The following is a 19,111-nucleotide window of genomic DNA, read 5'->3' as shown; positions in this document are numbered from 1 at the left end:
CAGCTGCAACATTGTTCAGATTTTCTGCTGTACTTGGCTGCATATTTTCAGTCAAAGGAGGTATATCAACACACATATCACTCAGACTCTCCAACTGTTGCCTTGTGACATCTACTATACACACTTTCAAATTGAGGGGATGTAGTAGACTTCGGCGGCTGCATATAAAAAGGTTCAGATTCAGCCCGAGGCATTTCAAATGCATTGACTTGTCCTGCTAGAGAAACCAGATTATGTTGCATGAAAGTAGGCCCTGCTGGTCCAGAAATATTGTCTCCAGTAGCATGAGTAGATGGCCAAGAAGTAGGAAGAATCTCTAGACTAATGGGATCTGAATTGCTACTGCATCTTGCTGCCTTATTCTCATAAAAAATATCTTGAGATATGACAAGCCTTTGAGAATCATGATCAAAACACCTATACCCCTTATGCTCACCATCATAACCAACAAATTGACACATTCGAGCTCTTGGAGAAAACATATCTCGAAGAGTTTTATGAACATAAACATAACACACACAACCAAAAACTCTAATGCGATAATAGTCCGGATTCTCTCCAAATGGCAAAAAATGTGGAGTATACTCATTTAAGCTTGTTAGAGGCATGCAATTGGTGAGAAAAACAGCAATATGAAATGCCTCTTTCCACAGGTTAGTTCTAAGATTGGATTCTACCATCATTGTGAGAGTTGTTTCCACTGTATGCAAGTGTTAGATTCCTCAACACCATTTAGTTCAGGTGTCCTTTGGTAGGACATCTCATGCAGGATTCCATTATCATGAAGATATTGTTTGAATACATTGGATGTGTATTCACCACCGCCATCACTCTTGTGAGTAAGAATCTTACAAGAAAATTGTTTTTCAGCATAATTCTTGAAACATTGGAAAACAACAAAAAATACATGATCTTTAGATTTAAGAAAAAAGATCCAGCTGAAATCATCTATAAAAGTAACATAGTACCGAGATTTGGAAAGAAGAAAACAGGCACAGAACCCCAAAGATCAGCATGAATCAACTCAAAAGGAAACAAAGATTTTTTATTAGATGTTCCAAAAGGGAGCTCATGGCTCTTACAGGTCTGACATAAAGAATAAAGAGAGGATTTTGGGAATCTTATACTTTAAACTAGAGAAACAAGATTCTTATTACACAAGACACTAAGAAAACTAAAATTGCAATGACCAAGTCTTCAATGCCACAACTCGGTCTTTTTATTTTGACTTTCTACACTAGACATCAAAACTGGACTAGAAGACAATGACGAAAGTTGAAATCCATTGATGACATAGAGGTTCCTGCATCTCTTTTCCTCAACAAAAATCTGATTGGTGTGAAGTTCCTTAACAGAAACACAAGACAAAGGTGAAAAAAATGAAACACAAACTGATCACATAACTAGGGAAAAATTATATTGAATACCAGGAACAAAAAAATCTATGTCACATGGTGCGGGTGCGGGGGTGCGGCAAAAAAAAAAAAATATATATTATATATATAATTTTTAAGTTTTAACAGTTAACAAATAACAACAGTAACCCAACGTGAACATCTATAAATAAAACCAGATTTTCCCCTAAAATCCAACGTGAACCTCTGTAAAAAAATCTGATTATCGTTGCTTTAAAGCCCAACGTGAACATCTATAAATAAAACCAAAATTTTTCCTAAAATCCAACGTGAACCTCTGTAAAAAAAATCTGATTCTCATTGCTTTAGAACCCAACGTGAACATATATAAATAAAACCAGATTTTTTCCTAAAATCCAACGTGAACCTCTGTAAAAAAAATCTGATTCTTGTTGCTTTAAGACCCAACGTGAACATCTATAAATAACACCAGATTTTCCCCTAAAATCCAATGTGAACCTCTGTAAAAAAAAATCTGATTCTCGTTGCTTTAAAACCCAATGTGAACATCTATAAATAAAACCAGATTTTTCAACACCTAAAACTACAGATTTTTCATCAATCTAAATGAGAGAGATTGAAGGAGAGAATGAGAGAGAGAGGATGCATATCGGATGGTGTCGCTCGAGGTAGTTGCCGGCGTCGGGGTCGGGTCGTCGCCGGCGTCGGGTCATCGCACAGTCGAGGTCGAGATTAGGGCAACAAAATTTTGCCCTAATCCTCCTCTCAGCCTTTTTTTATCAGGCTTCATTTTTTTTTAAAGTCTAAACATTGGATAATTATGACCCTGAGTGCGTTGACCACACTAGGTGCCGCACCCGCACGCGCACCCGCGTTGCGTTGACGCGGGTGCGGCACCTGGTTGGCCGAATCCCTATGACTTAGAAGAAAAGTATTGGAAAGATACATGTTTTCGAATTTGTGGGAACAAGCAATTGTCTCTACATGAGTGATGGGGTATGTTTTGTTAAATTATGTATATATATACATAATATACATACGTATATATATACATACGTATATATATACATATATGTATATATACATATATGTATATATACAGTTTTTCCTTTTTTTCTCAAAATACCCGATAGGGGTATTTTAGTAAATCCCCATGTAAACCCTTTTTCCTTTTTTATTTTTCTTTTCTTCTCTTTTTCTTTTTTTCCCTTTTTTTTTTTCTTTTTGTTTTTACCTTTTTGTAAGACCACAAGGGCCCCACTCATGTAGTCGTTGGGGCCCCAACGGTCATATTTATGACCGTTGGGGCTCCCAACGACTACATGGGAGCCCCTTGTTGTCCCTTCTTCATTGCTTCCTCCTCTATAAATAGAGGAGGCTTCCTCTTGTATTGTAAGGGTTGTTCACCCTCTTCTTTCTTTCTTCAATAATATCCAACTTATGACTTTTGGTCATTTTTCCCTTTAGTGGGTTTTTGTATACACTTTTAGTGTTTGTGTTCTTGGCTCTTGGAATCACTCTTAAAGAGTGATTTGCTTTATTGGTGCTTCCGCAACCCCCCATTTTTCATTACATGGTATCAAAGCAAGGTTGGTGATCGGGCTTCTACCTTTTCTTTGTTGTCTTAGGACGTGTGCCTCTCAAGCTTTTGAAGAAAGAAAGAAGACCATTCGACTCCTATGGAACGTGATTCTAAAGTTGAGCTTTCTTTCAAGCTCAATGAATCCAATTATCTTATGTGGGCCTCCGCCATGGAAAATCATCTAAGAGGTAAGAAACTTTGGGGTTTTGGGAACTACTCCCGAACCCTCTCTTGTTCTCACTAAAATTGAAAATGAGGTTGAAAAAGCTTTGGATGGCGATGAACGCATCAAAGCTATCAATGGCCATCAATCTAAAATTGAGGATTGGGAAAGTAATCATGTCAAAATTTTGGCATGGTTTATGAACAATGTGGACCTCAAAAATTGTGCAAATATTGCAAAATTTAGAAGAGCCAATGAGGCGTGGTTCTTTCTTAAGGGTATGTATACCCAAAAGGATCTTGCTAGACAATTTTTTTGTCAAGACAAAATTCGTTCCACTAGACAAGCGGATATGAGTGTCCGTGACTACTTTAGCTCTTTAACCTCTCTTTGGGATGAGCTCGCTCTTCTTGAGCCTAAATGGGTGGCTCCGGAAGATATTGAGCTAAGAAGAGAATAAATTGAAAAGGAGCACTTTTTCCAATTTCTTCATGGTCTACGATCGGAATATGAACAAGTTAGGGCATCCCTTCTCCATACAAGTAAAGCCTTACCCATTGAAGACGCCCTTGCCGAAGTATGCCAATAAGAAACTAGACTTGGCCTAAGTATCAAGAGTGATGAAGTTTTGGCCGTTACTAGGCCCAGATCAAATGTAAAAGCATATAGACCTCCCCACTTTAACAAAAATAATGGATATAGAAAGGGAGTGATTTGTCACTATTGTAATGAACCGGGTCACATTAAACCGGTTTGACCAAAGCTTAAAGGAAAAGTGGTTGCGGTTGGAGAAAATTCTCCAAAGAAGGAAGAAGAAAGTGTCAAAGAGGGAGATATCAAAGAAACTCTTAATCATATCTCCGAAGTTCTCCAACATCTTCTCAAAACTTCTTCATCTTCAACATCCGGAGCCGCCATCACCTACTCTTCATCACCTTCAGGTATGTGGATACTAGACTCTGGTGCTTCTTTTCACATGACATCACATAAAAACTCGCTTTCTAATGTGCTTTCCGAACTCATATCTTCTTATGTTTCAACGACCGATGGGACATCTTTAAAAATTGAGAGTATTGGAACACTTGATTTTAAAACTTCTCAAACCTTCTTTGTTCCTAAAGTCGTTCCAAAAATTAATCTAAATCTTTTTTCCGTTTCCCAAATCACTGATCATGGATGCCAAGTCTCTTTCTCACCTAAAGATTGCACCGTGCAGGATCTCCAGTCAGGGAAGCTGATTGGGCAAGGCCATAGAAGGGGTGATCTCTATTTTATGGACTTTTTGACTCTTCCATCTAAGTCATCTTGCAATCTTGTAAAGGACAAAAATATTGATATTTGGCATGAGAGACTTGGTCATCCAACAACAACAACAACAACTACGCCTTCATCCCAAAACAATTGGGGTCAGCGATATGAACCAAAAAAAGAAATTCATTTTGGGTCTTCCACATGAATCCTTTTCCTCCAATCATTTTTATCCAATGCCATGTCCTCGGTGAGGTTCAAAGCATTCATATCCTTTCCTATCATCTCCATCCAAATCTTCCTAGGCCTACCCCGACCTCTTTTAACTAATATATTTTCCCATTTCTCCAACCTTCTAACTGGAGCATCATTAGGCCTTCGCCGAATATGTCCAAACCACCATAAACGATTCTCTCGCATCTTATTCTCAATGGGTGCAACACCTACCTTCTTACGTATCTCTTCGTTCCGAATCTTATCTTTTATTGTATTTCCACACATCCATCTAAGCATCCGCATCTCAACTACACTCATTTTTTGAATATGATGTCTCTTGGCAGCCCAACATTCCGTACCATATAGTAAAGCGGGTCTAATAGTCGTCCTATAAAACTTTCCCTTCAACCACAATGGCATTCTACGATCGCACAGCACTCCAGTAGCACTTTTCCATTTCATCCACCCAACCTTTATCCTATGATTTACATCTCCATCAATTTCTCCATACTTTTGAATGATGGATCCCAAATATTTGAAATAATCATTCACCGGTATATCTTGCTCACCAAGCTTCACTACACTCCCATCACTACTTCGTTGCTTACTAAACCGACATTCCATATATTCAGTCTTACTCTTACTCAACTTAAAACCTCTAGCTTCCAATGTCTGTCTCCATAATTCTAACTTAGCATTAACCCCAGCTCTAGACTCATCAATCAAAACAATATCATCAACAAACAACATACACCACAGTACATTTTCTTGAATTGATCTCGTAAGCTCATCCATCACTATCGCAAATAGGAAAGGGCTTAAAGCAGATCCTTGATGTAACCCAACCGTTATCGGAAAATTGGTTGTCACCCCTCCACAAGTGCGGACATTGGTTACTACTCCTTCATACATATCTTTAATTATACTAATGTACTTGAGAGAAACACCTTTCTTCATCATTGTCCACCAGAGAACGTCCCTAGGTACTCTATCGTATGCCTTCTCTAAATCAATAAAAACCATATGCAAATCTTTGTTCCTCTCTCTATATCTTTCAATAAGTTGTCTAAGAAGATGTATAGCTTCCATAGTTGATCTTCCACGCATAAAACCAAATTGATTCTCCGATATCATGACAACCTTCCTCAACCTAGACTCAATCACCCTCTCCCAAAGTTTCATAGTATGACTCATGAGTTTTATACCACGATAGTTTGTGCAATCTTGTATATCACCCTTATTCTTATATAAATGCACCAAAGTACTCTTCCTCCACTTATTAGGCATCTTATTCCTTTTTTGAACAATACTTGTAAAGACAATCACATGACTTGTAAAGATTGCATTTTTGGGAAATCTAAAGCTACTCTATTTCCTTAAAGAAATTACTTCACCACTCGGCCTTTTGAACTTGTTCATTCCGATGTATGGGGACCTTCTCCTATTTTGTCCAAAGGAGGTTTTTCGTACTATGTGGTCTTTATTGATGACTTCACTCGATTTACATGGATTTACATGGATTTACTTCTTAAGTCGCAAATCTGAAGTTTTTTCCTTCTTTAAAGAATTACATGCGATGGTTAAAAATCAATTTTTGGGAAATCTATTAATTCTTAGGTCCGTCTCGGGAGGTGAATACATGTCAAATGAATTTCAAAACTATTTAAAAGAAAACGGAATTTGCCATCAACGCTCTTGTCCAAACACTCCGCAACAAAATGGTCTTGCGGAAATAAAGCATACGCACATAATAGAAACCACAAGAACCTTGTTAATCTCAAAAAATATTCCAAAATCCTTTTGGCCCGAAGCGGTTCTAACCTCAACATATCTTATCAATAGAACTCCTTCATCTTCTTTAAAAAATCTTTCTCCATTTGAGAAACTTTACAATATGTCTCCCGATTATAAAAGATTAAGATTTTTCGGATGTAAATGCTTTGTTTTAACTCACAAAAATGATAAACTTTCTTCTAGAGCTATTGAATGCATTTTCTTAGGATATGGCGAAAAACAAAAAGATTATCGATGCTTTGACATATTCAATAATAAACTTTATATCTCAAAAGATGTCACATTCTTAGAAGAAGAAAATGGTTTTTCGCATAAACCAAATGAAGATATTGATTATTCCTTTTTATTTGACTTGTTACCTCAAGAAAAGGTCATTGATGATAATGTTGAATCTAGCGAATCACTCATAGACGCTTTTGTTGAATCTCCAAATGATGACCAAAATTTAGAAAATGTACAAAGGCAAATACAAGTCTACTCTAGAAGAAATGAAAGTAATCCTCCTTGTGCCCTTGAAAATTTCTCTCAAAATGAGTCAACTGAAGAATCCTCTCATAGAAGATCAAATCGTATTTCAAAAATACCAAATAGATTTGTATCTTATGATTCTTTTTCTCCAAATTTTCGGGCATGTCTGCTTGCTCTTCACTCAATTCATGAACCAACTCATTATAATGATGCTAGACAATATGCTCATTGGAATGAAGCAATGGAACTGAAACTTAATGCACTTAAGAAGGCTCAAACTTGGGAAATCGTTGATCCACCCAATGGCAAGAAACCCATTGGATGTCGATGGGTTTTTAAAGTAAAAACTAGGAGCGATGGATCTTTAGAAAGATATAAGGCCATGTTAGTGGTCAAGGGATATGCCCAAGAGTATGGGGTAGATTATGATGAAACCTTTGCTCCTGTTGCTCGAATGACTAGTGTTCGAGCTCTTATTGTAATAGCCTCTGCTAAAAAATGGCCAATTTTTCAACTAGATGTCAAAAATGCCTTTTTAAATGAAAATTTAAATGAAGAAGTTTACATGGAACCACCACCGGGTATGAATTTAAATGGTAAAGCTTTGAAATTAAAAAAGGCCTTATATGGACTTAAGCAAGCTCCTAAAGCTTGGTATGATAAGTTTAGTAATGTATTAATCAATTTAGGATTTACTTCTTGCTATACTGACACTGCTCTTTTTGTTAAGAAAACATGTAATTTCATTGCTATTCTTCTGTTATATATTGATGATATGATCATCACCGGGAATGACAAAAAGGGGGTAAATGATGTGAAGTCTATGTTAAAAGAAACTTTTGATATGTTTGACCTTGGATTCTTGAGATATTTTTTAGGAATTGAAGTGACTTACTCCCCACGAGGATACATTTTATCTCAAATGAAATTGGCAGCTGACATTTGTACCAAATCAGAAATATCTGATGAAAAGAAAGTTGAGACTCCCGAAGTTATCAATGCAAATCTGAGACTTGAAGATGGTGTTCTTCTTGAAGATCCAACCCTCTATCGTCAATTAATTGGATCTCTCACCTATTTATCCATCACCCGTCCAGATATAGCTCATGCGGTTCATGCTGCAAGCCAGTTTCAACATACACCTACTACAGTTCATATGGCGGCTGTGATGAGAATTGTGCGATACATCAAAAATACCATCTCCAAGGGACTCTTCTTATCCTCTTCCTCATCTCTTGAATTAACTACTTTTACTGATGCTGTCTGGGGAGGAAATCCCAATGATTGTATCTCAACTACTGGTCTTTGCATTTTTTAGGTGAATCTCTCATCTCGTGGAGATGCAAGAAGCAGCAAAAGGTCTCACTATCATCTACTGAAGCTGAATATCGGGCTATGACAATGACAACAATGAAAATCGTGTGGCTCAGAGGGCTCCTTGGGGACATGGGTGTCCTCATTTCCTCTCCCACCAAGCTCTGCTGTGATAACAAAAGTGTGATCTACATTACAAGCAATCATACGTTTCACGAACAAACCAAGCATATCGAGATGGATTGTCACTACGTTCGAGATGAATACCTCAGAGGAACTATCACATTACCATATGTCACTTCAGAATATCAACTGGCTGACTTCTTCACCAAAGCGCTCCCCACTCTACGATTTATGTTTCTTCTTAGCAAACTTTCGGTCTTCTCCCCGTAAAGTTTGAGGGGGTGTGTTAAATTATGTATATATATATATACATAATATACATACGTATATATATAAGTATATATATACATATATGTATATATATACAGTTTTTCCTTTTTTTCTCAAAATACCCGATAGGGGTATTTTAGTAAATCCCCATGTAAACCCTTTTTCCTTTTTTATTTTTCTTTTCTTCTCTTTTTCTTTTTTTCCCTTTTCTTTTTTTTCTTTTTGTTTTTACCTTTTTGTAAGACCACAAGGGCCCCACTCATGTAGCCGTTGGGGCTCCCAACGACTACATGGGAGCCCCTTGTGGTCCCTTCTTCATTGCTTCCTCCTCTATAAATAGAGGAGACTTCCTCTTGTATTGTAAGCGTTGTTCACCCTCTTCTTTCTTTCTTCAATAATATCCAACTTATGACTTTTGGTCATTTTTCCCTTTAGTGGGTTTTTGTATACACTTTTAGTGTTTGTGTTCTTGGCTCTTGGAATCACTCTTAAAGAGTGATTTGCTTTATTGGTGCTTCCACAGCCCCCCCTTTTTCATTACATGTTTTTTATCACCAATGACTATTCTACCCATGCCATGATAAGAAATGACATTGATAAGTTTACTTGAATCACCTCTCACATGGTGTGCGGCCTCTGAGTTAATGTACCATGCATTAGAGTGTTGCCCACTGGTTCCTAATTGTTTGTTGTCTTGCGTTGGCTATTGGGTATGCATGTTAACTGGAGCTGAGATTTGCAAGAGGGTTCTGATTAAATTTATATGCAAGAAGCCAATACTCAAAGTATTAACATCTTATGTGCTTGCCTGAGAACGAGCATAGGAGGCATAAGAGACTGCTTGGGACCAAGGGTGAGAATAATTAGGGCCCATAGGAGTAGGACCACGTGGTCCCTGAAAAGAAGGAAAACCACCGGCATCTAAAGCTTCAAAGTGCGCTAAAATAGGAACTGTAGGTGGACGATAAGAAGGTACATAGTGTAATGAAACAAGCGGAAATACAAAAGAGATCCTAATAAGGATCAACACAAACACAAATGAAGTGCACAAGCACTAATTCATCTAAAGATGATACAAAGTGAGAACAATCTCAAGAACATAAGACATAAACACAATTATCCACTAAGGGCATACAAAATAGCCCTATTTATAAGACTCACTAAGAAATGCTTAGAAAAACCTAGAAATTAAAAGAGGTTTCAACCCCTATTTATAATACAAGAGGGAGTGAAGGGGGCGGCCCAACTAAGCATTGGGCTAGCCCCCAACGTCTAGTTGGGCTGCCCCAACAGCCATAAAGTACATAACAAAAAAAATAAAAAAATAAAAAATAAAAAAGCCTCTAATAGGCTGACACCTATACATGGGTGAAATGACTGAAATACCCTTGATGGGTATTTCAGTTTACATACAATATATATATATATATATAGATATATTAACACATATCTTCAATAGCAATCCAAACTGGTGTGCCCACATTTCCCACACATCTGACATAATATTTCATGGTCTCATTCCTCCTGGGATAGGAAAAATACTTGATCTGTGTCCGTATTGCTTGCCTCTGCCTCTTCCTGAGCCCTGTGGTTTGGGTGGATCATTCCCAGTAAACAAAACTTGATGTTGCGGTGTTCTAGATTCCTTCTTGCTAGACCCTGATATTATTAAACATGGCTTAATGCTCAAGAAGCCTCCTCCAAAGCTGATCAAAGGTTAGTCGTGGACTCAGGCCAGCATACATGTTTACAAACATGTCATATTCAGACCTCAATCCTGTAATCGTTTTCATGCAAATGTCGTCATCAGATATGAGAATGCCAACTGCAGCAAGTTGATTCGTCACGGATTTGATACGGTTCAAATATTCAATAACATTGGAATCTCCTTGTTTTAGTTCAGCAAACTCTCCTTTCAAATGGTAGATTTTCGGGGTGGAAATTTTCTCGAACCAATGGTTCATTGTTAACCACAACTCCCTCTCAAAAATACTTGTAGGTACATGAAGCAAAACTTCTCTTGAGAGCATGGTTGTAATGAAGGTGACCACAAATTGATCATTATTCTTCCATGAGGTATACTTTGGGTTCTTGGTGGTAGTTGTCTTGGTAGGCTGCCCTTCTTTCACATCCTGAGACACAATGAACTCGACAGCCACTGGAAGTGTCCCGTCGAGATGCCCCATCAAATTGAGGTTGATGATGAACAGAGTTATCTATTTTTTACAGGTTATAAAATCGAAGGAATTCAACTTATCGGTGATAAGTTGGTTCAAGAAAGAAGAATTTGTGCTAGATCTCGAAGAAGACATTGACAGGAAGACAGAAAGAAATCGGATTCAAAGGGGAAACAATGAAAATATCCAAATTAATCAGCCAAGACCAGTGAATTAATCTGAACAAACAAAAGGAATAATAAGTTTTTTGAGAAAGCAAATAACGAAACAAACAAAGGAGCAAATATATAAAAAGACAATGGATCTTGAAGCAAAAAACTAGGAAAGTTTCAACAAAGAAAACACAAACAGAAGATTTGGAGAGAATCAAGAAGAGGTCTGCAGAAAAGAGATTTGCAGCAATGATGACATCAGCAGTGATGTCAGCTTTATTCCTTTTTTTAAAACCAGATCTGATCATGTCTTCTCCTTTTTTTTACTTCCTTTTTTTGTGAGATCAATAGGACTGCCTCTGTTTTTTTAAATGAAACAGAATAACGACTTGATAAGGAATAAAAGGACAACTTGATGAGAAGCCAAAAAACAATATGAAAGAAGTATAACAATAAATAAATAAATAAATAAATAAAAGAAGAAACAAAGAAGAAGAGAGCTATGGACAATAAAGAAGAATGACGAAGAGAAGAAAGAAGAAGAAAACTTGACTTATCTTGAATAAGAAGAAAAGATGCTCGTCAGCATGTAGAGATTTAAGGTGGTCTTATACTTGCCCCTACTCTGATACCATAACAAGATACCTTGGAGTTCATGCTGGTTGTGTGCTGTCGATGCAAGAGAGAAAGAGAGAGAGAGAGAGAGAGAGAGAGAGAGAGAGAGAGAGAGAGAGAGAGAGGACGTCCCATCAGTTTAGGGTTTTCATCCTTATATATTAATATATATTTTACTTTGTATGAATATGCCCTCAACATACATAACTTATACAAACATATCATGTTATAACTTGAATGACTGAAATACCCTTACATAATAATACATACTATCATGACCCTATTCTTAACATTTAATACTTAGTTTTATGTACAGAATATTCTATATTTTCCTGTTAATTTTATATTGGTACTTGCACTTCACATTCTTCATATTGCTCTTGATGGCATAGATGTCAAATTGGATAACATCCATGCATGTTATCCAAGATGTCATTGCCACCAAGAATGATTTACATTTGTCAATTACTGGCTAACTTACTCTATCATGGTATCATCTGATGCATGAAATATGTGCATTTATTTTCACTTTTCCTGAGTTTGTTGTATTTCACTAGTAATTCTGGCATTCACAAGATTTTATGTGGAATGTAGTTGTTAATCGTTTTCAGCAGTATCTTATATTCAGTGGGAACTTATTGACTATGAATTCCTCAGCTTGCTTGAAGATCTTACCATTAGAAGAAATTGAGAGGTTGGAGCTCCCACTTGTTTCATTGAGAAAAGGCCCTGTGAGAAAGTTGACATATAAATCACATGTGGATGTGAATCACAATGTTGGTAATAATGATGTGTCACACCAAGATATGGAGGCTACCAGATTTAATCTTTTCACTGGCTTCCAGACCCTCTCTGAGAGGGAAGATAGCTTTAAGGTTAATATCGCAACTCAATATTAGAAAAAAAGGAGAATTTCCCTTGCCTGATCTTACAAAACCTAGCTTGTGCATGAATATTCTCATAATTGTCTGCACGCTGAATCATCTTGCATGATCTCTTATTGGCTTATGATCCTATTATTTTATCTTTTTCTCTGGTATATTAATTATTGTTTCAGGTAAATGAAACAGCTGTAGTACACTGTGGTTTCTATAGTGAAAGTGGTGGATTTAAAATATCTGATGAAGACATGGGTTTTATGAGATCATGCAAAGCTGTTGTGTCTACATGTGCATTTGGTGGTGGAGATGATCTCTATCAGCCTATTGGAATGTCACAAGAATCACTTAGAAAGGTTTCCTTTTGGCTCAAAATAATTTTCTTAAACTAATGCACGCAGTCTTCCTAAGCTAATCCGGTTTTTGACTTCAGGTATGCTATGTAGCTTTTTGGGATGAAGTCACTCACTCAACTCAAGAATCAGAAGGGAAGGTGATTGGTGATGATCGTATGATTGGTAAATGGAGAATAGTGGTTGTTAGGGACCTCCCATTCTCTGACCAACGACTCAATGGAAAAATTCCCAAGGTGTGTGGTCCTTTTCTCGGACATTTTTCATCTCATTGCTTCATTGGGAGTAAATTTACTTGCGATTCTAACTGAAAATATTCTGAAAGAATTTTGTTTTGTTTTCTTGATTTCTCTTCAGAAGAATATCTGATAAAAATAAATAGTGTGATTTAATAGATAAATTATAAATCTTAAATGCTAGAAAAATTCTTAAGAATTTGAGGAGATATTGTCTTTTAAAATTGTGGAATGTTTTCTCTCAGTAAAATTCTGAGAAATCTATTTTTAGTATTAACAGTCTGAGAGATGCTAGTCAAGATGATTCTCTCTCTCTCTGAGCGGCTAAAGTATTGTAATATCTTGGCTGCAGGATTGCGTACATATCACATTGTATGACAATTCCTCATATCAATTACGTGGGCTTGACCCTGGGATATAAGGTAATCAGGTCTGCTGACCAATAAAGAAGAAAGATTACACTGTTTAATGTTTGTCTAATTTCTCCTTAAGTGTTCGATAATTAAGGTAAAGATGTAAGTAATTTGAACATTGAAATGAATTATTTGTTCATTTTGGGCATCTGAAATTAGATGTTAAGCCATCGTCTCTTCCCTGAAGCAAGATATTCAATTTGGGTGGATTCCAAGTCTCAATTTCGAAGAGATCCAATTGGTGTTTTTGAAGCACTTCTTTGGCATACACATTCTTCACTTGCAATTTCAGAGCATGGAGCTCGAAGTAATGTTTATGATGAGGGGAAGGCCATTGTTAAGAAGCATAAAGCAACCCCAAAAGAAGTTGAAGTGCAACTCACACAGTATCGCCGTGATGGATTTCCTGAAGACAGGCAGTTCAATGGCAAGAAAGGTAACATTCAACTCCATCTATTTTAGATGCACCAAGACAAAAGTATGTATTAGCTAAAAAAGTCTAGCTGTTCAGAGGGGAATTGCTTGTTGAATTTTCTTAGTAAATAACTTTGTCAGGTCCACATGTGCTAAACGCCATATGATTTTTAGTGAAACACAAGATATTCAAATGAACATATCTCTTGAATAGGTTGGTGGCAAATTTAAAAAAAAGATGGTTTTATTCACCCTAGAGTCATTCAGCCTGAAAGTCATATTTAAATGGAAACCTGTTTCAAGTTGCCTGAAAGTCATTTAGCTCATGAAATATGAATAAATTGTTTGAAATTCTGCAAATGGAAGGCTTTCTTAATTTGTTCAGAAATGTCCTGCTCGTCTGTCATACAAATACAACTATAGATACAAGGATACAACTAATTTTGTGGGGGTTATCTATTAAGAATAGTATACCAGGTGACATCGTCATTAAGACATGAATATGGATATGGGCTGACTAGCTCTAATCCAATTTGACTTATTGTAATTTATGTTGTATTGCCTTTATTACCCCTTCTTATGTGTTTGTTATTTCATAGCAGGGGCATTTCAGTCCATGTAATATTAAGAGAGTTTGGTATATATGGAAAGATTTAGGTCCCCACATTAGGAAACATCGCATTCAACAGCATCTTCTCTCTGCCACATCTCTTCTTCTTTGCTGGAATATTTTTGTGCCATGTTCCGATTTATCAATGTATGGGAATAAAAAGAATGTCCCTGTGGCATAGGCTTTGGGTTATATCATTTGGTTGGTTAAAGGACAAGTATCGATTTCTATTCAAATATCTATAATAAAAATATTGTTCATTCTCTCTGGTTTCCTGTTTTTAACGCGCACTTAATAATTTGATCTGATTATCCGTTAAATCTTTTCTCACATTTCACATATTTGTAATGAAACAAGACGTGCACAATCACAATGCCAACAAAGGGCTAAACAAGTGCACAAATACAATGTGGTCTCTAATGGACCGATAACAATCTCATAAAAGAGATATACAAAAACATGAATTCCACACAAGCACAATTTAAAAGCTGAATTTTATATATTGGGTAATAAGCTTAGAAAAGCTTAATTTACATAGAATAGTGAGGCTCTATTTATAGAACCTGACATATAGTGATATGGAGGCCGTGCAACAATAGTCCAGCAGTCGTTGGATTGCCACCCCTAGAGTCATATTTGACTGACTATAAAAACAGAAAATAAAAAATAAAAATAAAAAGCAAAAAAGACTCAACAGTCCCTATTGGACTGTACTAATGCAACTTTTCTCAAAAGTATTTTTAAAATATATTTTTAATAAAAAATTATCAGTGTAAACCGTGCATCAAATTATAAATAACCGGTTCACACTAGTGGTGAAGTCCGGATCAAACACAGAAAAACGGATCAAAACCTTGTACTCCACACAAACACATTCTTTATTGCCTTGGAAATAAACAAATGTGCAATTAAACCTATTACAAATGTTCGATCGAAAATAAAAATTATTACAACCTAGAATAAATAATTGGCCTAATGCCCTAATAATAAAAAAATTAAATAAATAGCAAGTCTTTGTGTGCTCGCGAACTTGCTCCCGTTGTCCTTGTTTGTATGGGCGTGCCTTGGTATGTCCACTGCAGCCCACTCGTAGGGCCTAAACTCAATCAGGCCAGAGCACCATCTGCAAAACACAAAACACACTAAAAAAACACGAAGACATGCTAATTTATTTACCTTAGCTACGGTTAGTCAAAGTGAAACAAATACTTGAAATAAACCTAATTATAACGGGTTGCTGCAACTAAATTTAAGAAAAGAAATAATTCACTGGGACACGAGACACGGTCAGGACACAGACACGACCAGGACACAACTAGGACACGAACACAGTCAGGACACGGTTTTGTTGAAAAAATTTGCTTTTATAAAACACATGAAACACGGTTTCGGGAAACATGTGAAACTTGATTTTATAGGATCTGCGCAGAACCATATTTTTATCCTTAAACTTGCGTGAATCTTTTGCAAAACCACTATCCTAACTTGCCGACCGATAACTAACACGCTAACCTAATAGAAAAGCTTAATAAAGTTAACAATCAACCCCTAAAACTAATAAAAAAAATCAACACAAACAGGTCTGGCCGACCGTTTGTGACTGATCAGCCCTAGACGGCAGATTGGGTTGGGCCGACTGGCTGCCCTAGCTACCGGTTTTCAAAAACAGATTTTAACAAAACTAAAAACTGATTTTTTAATGCTAAAATAAATGAAACAATCCCTAATCTATATGCAGTAAGAAGAAGAGCAAAAACAGATCACTAATCTATATGCACCTAAACTAAAGAAGTGGTAGGAAAGAGCGTACCTTTCGGCATCTCTGAGGAGCTTGAGGGAGAAGAGAGCGGTCTTGATGCAGCCCACGTCGGAGGAGGAGTGAAAACAGAAGCCCACCGTGAATCGGTGAGGCTCAATCTCTTTATTAATCTCAATAAGTTTCAATAAACAATGGGGAAAACAACCAACAGTAAAGAAATTAGGGAAAACATGATGCAAGTAATAAAGAAGAGACAAAAGTGCTGAAAGAGAATGACGGCTGAAGCTTTTCCAAACAGTCTGTCCCACGTAACCCTAGGCGTGAGCCTTTTAAAGGCTATTTACTGGACCCGGGTCGCGGGTCCAGACTTGGATTCGAACCGCGATCCGGGTGGGATGTGCGAACTCCACCACGCCTGGAATAGGTGCGCAGGGGTACGTCCCTGCGTCGCGGCTCCATCCTTGCAAGTGGGTCATATACGCGAAGTCGCTCTTCTGTCCTTTGTGGCGGATCGGGTGGCACGATGGGCCCAATCGGGTCCTGCCCTGCATCATTCTCCCCTGGTTGGGAAGAAGTCGGCTCTGACGACTTGTTATTGCCACAATAAGCATATAGATCAGCCACGTTGAAAATAGGGGAAATATGCCAATCGTCGGGCAGCTCAAGGAGGTAGGCATTCGAACCCAATCGTTGAAGGATCCTAAAAGGGCCATACTTCTTAGGACTTAATTTGCTATAGGTGCCTACAGGAAAATGCTCTGATACCACTTTGATGCAGCCCACGTCGGAGGAGGAGTGAAAACAGAAGCCCATCGTGAATCGGTGAGGCTCAATCTCTTTATTAATCTCAATAAGTTTCAATAAACAATGGGGAAAACAACCAACAATAAAGAAATTAGGGAAAACATGATGCAAGTAATAAAGAAGAGACAAAAGTGCTGAAAGAGAATGACGGCTGAAGCTTTTCCAAACAGTCTGTCCCACGTAACCCTAGGCGTGAGCCTTTTAAAGGCTATTTACTGGACCCGGGTCGCGGGTCCAGACTTGGATTCGAACCGCGATCCGGGTGGGATGTGCGAACTCCACCACGCCTGGAATAGGTGCGCAGGGGTACCTCCCTGCGTCGCGGCTCCATCCTTGCAAGTGAGTCATACACGTGAAGTCGCTCCTCTGTCCTTTGTGGCGGATCGGGTGGCACGATGGGCCCAATCGGGTCCTGCCCTCCATCAGGTCTATACCTGTTCACGCATGTGGCTGCCTTCTTTTCGAGTTGAAATCCACAATGTTTGTTATTCCCTCGCTTGCGTGTGGCCTTCTTTGTCGAGCAACAGATGTGAGAGACGTGTGCGGGAGAAAAGAGGATGCTGGCTAGAGAGAAAGAAGGGTTCAGCCAGTATCATGGCAACATAAAAGCTAGAAAAGAGGCTCCGATGGCACCACGATCGAGGTATGGCCTTGGGTAAGAAGGGGGAAGAGGAAGAAAGAGGGGGCAACAATTCCAATGAGGTAAAAGACAGACTCTCACACGCCCTACTAATGCTTGAATATGTTATTCTACGGTTAGATGAGAGGTTTTGTAAAATTATTAGAGAGGCTTGTTTTTTCAAAATTTACAAAACACCTCAGTTTAACAACTATTTTCTAAAACAAGGTTAAAATTTACACTAATTATAAAAAGTGGTTGACACCCCACTTAGGGGTATTTAAGTATTTTAATCCCTCTAAAGAATGGATCAGATCTCGAATTATGGATTTGGATTGGTACTTATCTTAGGTTTTGATCCAAATACCTTCAAACTGCTCCAAATTGCTCGTTTTAGCTCCGTTTCTCACAAAATTTGAACCAAGGCTTCCCTACCAGAAAACACACTTAAAACAACTAAACATGGGTGTTTAAACATTAAATATGCACAAGATCATGCATAAGAATATATAAAAATATGCATGATCAAATTCCCCCATGCTTATTATTTGCTAGTCCTCGAGCAAACTTTATTCCTAACTTAAAAGAAAACAAAATAAGACATGCAAAGCAAAGACCTAAATGCAAAAACTAATCTACAACACCTAACTGGCCTAACTCACTTTCGTAGGAATCACGGTTGCGTTTAGCATATGCAACAAGCCCTTTAAACCCCTGGGTTACCTCAGTGGACAAGTAAGGTCTCGTGAGGGTTTGTAGTGATACTACCTACAAACATCTTTGTCATGTATACATTTAATCTTTTTTAAAAATATTAGGCATTCAAGAAAGCTAGTCTAAACACATATTTCGTGAAATTGCATTCTCATAACAAATTAGAGTCAAATCACACCACCACAACAGTAAAATTCTCTTTCTACCTTTCTAAATTTGCAATTATTTATGTTTCTCTCTCAGAAAATCATGTATATTCATATTATTGCTCATTTATCCTCACATATATGTTTTCTGCACAGATTTTCACAAGTTTTCCTAAGCAATGAATTTTTATTAGGCTCTTTTTTTTTTCTTCTGAGCACTTTGTCAATTTTCAAGTTTTCGTGACTCATGTAACAAGCTTTGGGCCATTGGCTCCCAGGCCAGACGACCTTAGGGCACTAGAGATAGAGTATTCCTTAGACTTAATTGCTTGAGTCACTAGGCCCTAGATTTTCATAGCTACGTATAGTTTTCTCCCTGTCGTGTGCAATGCCTACACCTCTTAGGCTTTCTAATGGGTTCATGTAGCGAGCTTTGGGCCGGTGACTGTAAAGAGTCTTTCACACAATCAAGTCTACAAACAACTTGACAAAACATACATTCACCCAATATGGTAAACCAAAATAGCATACAAAATGCTCCACAACACAAACATAAGAATAGTGCATAAATGCACTTGAATCTGAATATATAAGAGGTAAAACCCTCTACCTTTGTATATTAATTACAATGGGCAGCATGCCCTTATTTATAGAGAGGTTACATGAG

General features: G+C 37.5%; 1 protein-coding gene across 2 annotated transcripts in view; it reads left to right on the top strand.

Annotated features, from left to right (window-relative positions):
* LOC149821353 (putative hexosyltransferase MUCI70) overlaps positions 1 to 19,111 on the top strand; it is a 38,633-nt gene that overhangs the window by 9,564 nt on the left and 9,958 nt on the right. Inside the window, exons 2-5 of one of the 2 annotated variants that reach the window (XM_089983707.1) lie at positions 12,156 to 12,373; positions 12,556 to 12,732; positions 12,810 to 12,965; positions 13,671 to 13,814. In XM_089983707.1, the coding sequence (XP_089839833.1) occupies positions 12,156 to 12,373; positions 12,556 to 12,732; positions 12,810 to 12,965; positions 13,671 to 13,814 (695 nt within the window). Of the gene's footprint in view, positions 1 to 12,155; positions 12,374 to 12,555; positions 12,733 to 12,809; positions 12,966 to 13,537; positions 13,815 to 19,111 lie in introns of both variants that reach the window. The other variant, XM_089983706.1, reaches the window with a different exon arrangement.

The sequence above is a fragment of the Nuphar pumila genome, chromosome 12, assembly GCF_984573655.1.
Source record: "Nuphar pumila chromosome 12, dmNupPumi1.hap1.1, whole genome shotgun sequence".
NCBI classification, from domain to species: Eukaryota; Viridiplantae; Streptophyta; class Magnoliopsida; order Nymphaeales; family Nymphaeaceae; genus Nuphar; species Nuphar pumila.
Note: the sequence above shows the minus strand (reverse complement) of the source record. Positions and strands in the feature narration are given on the sequence as shown.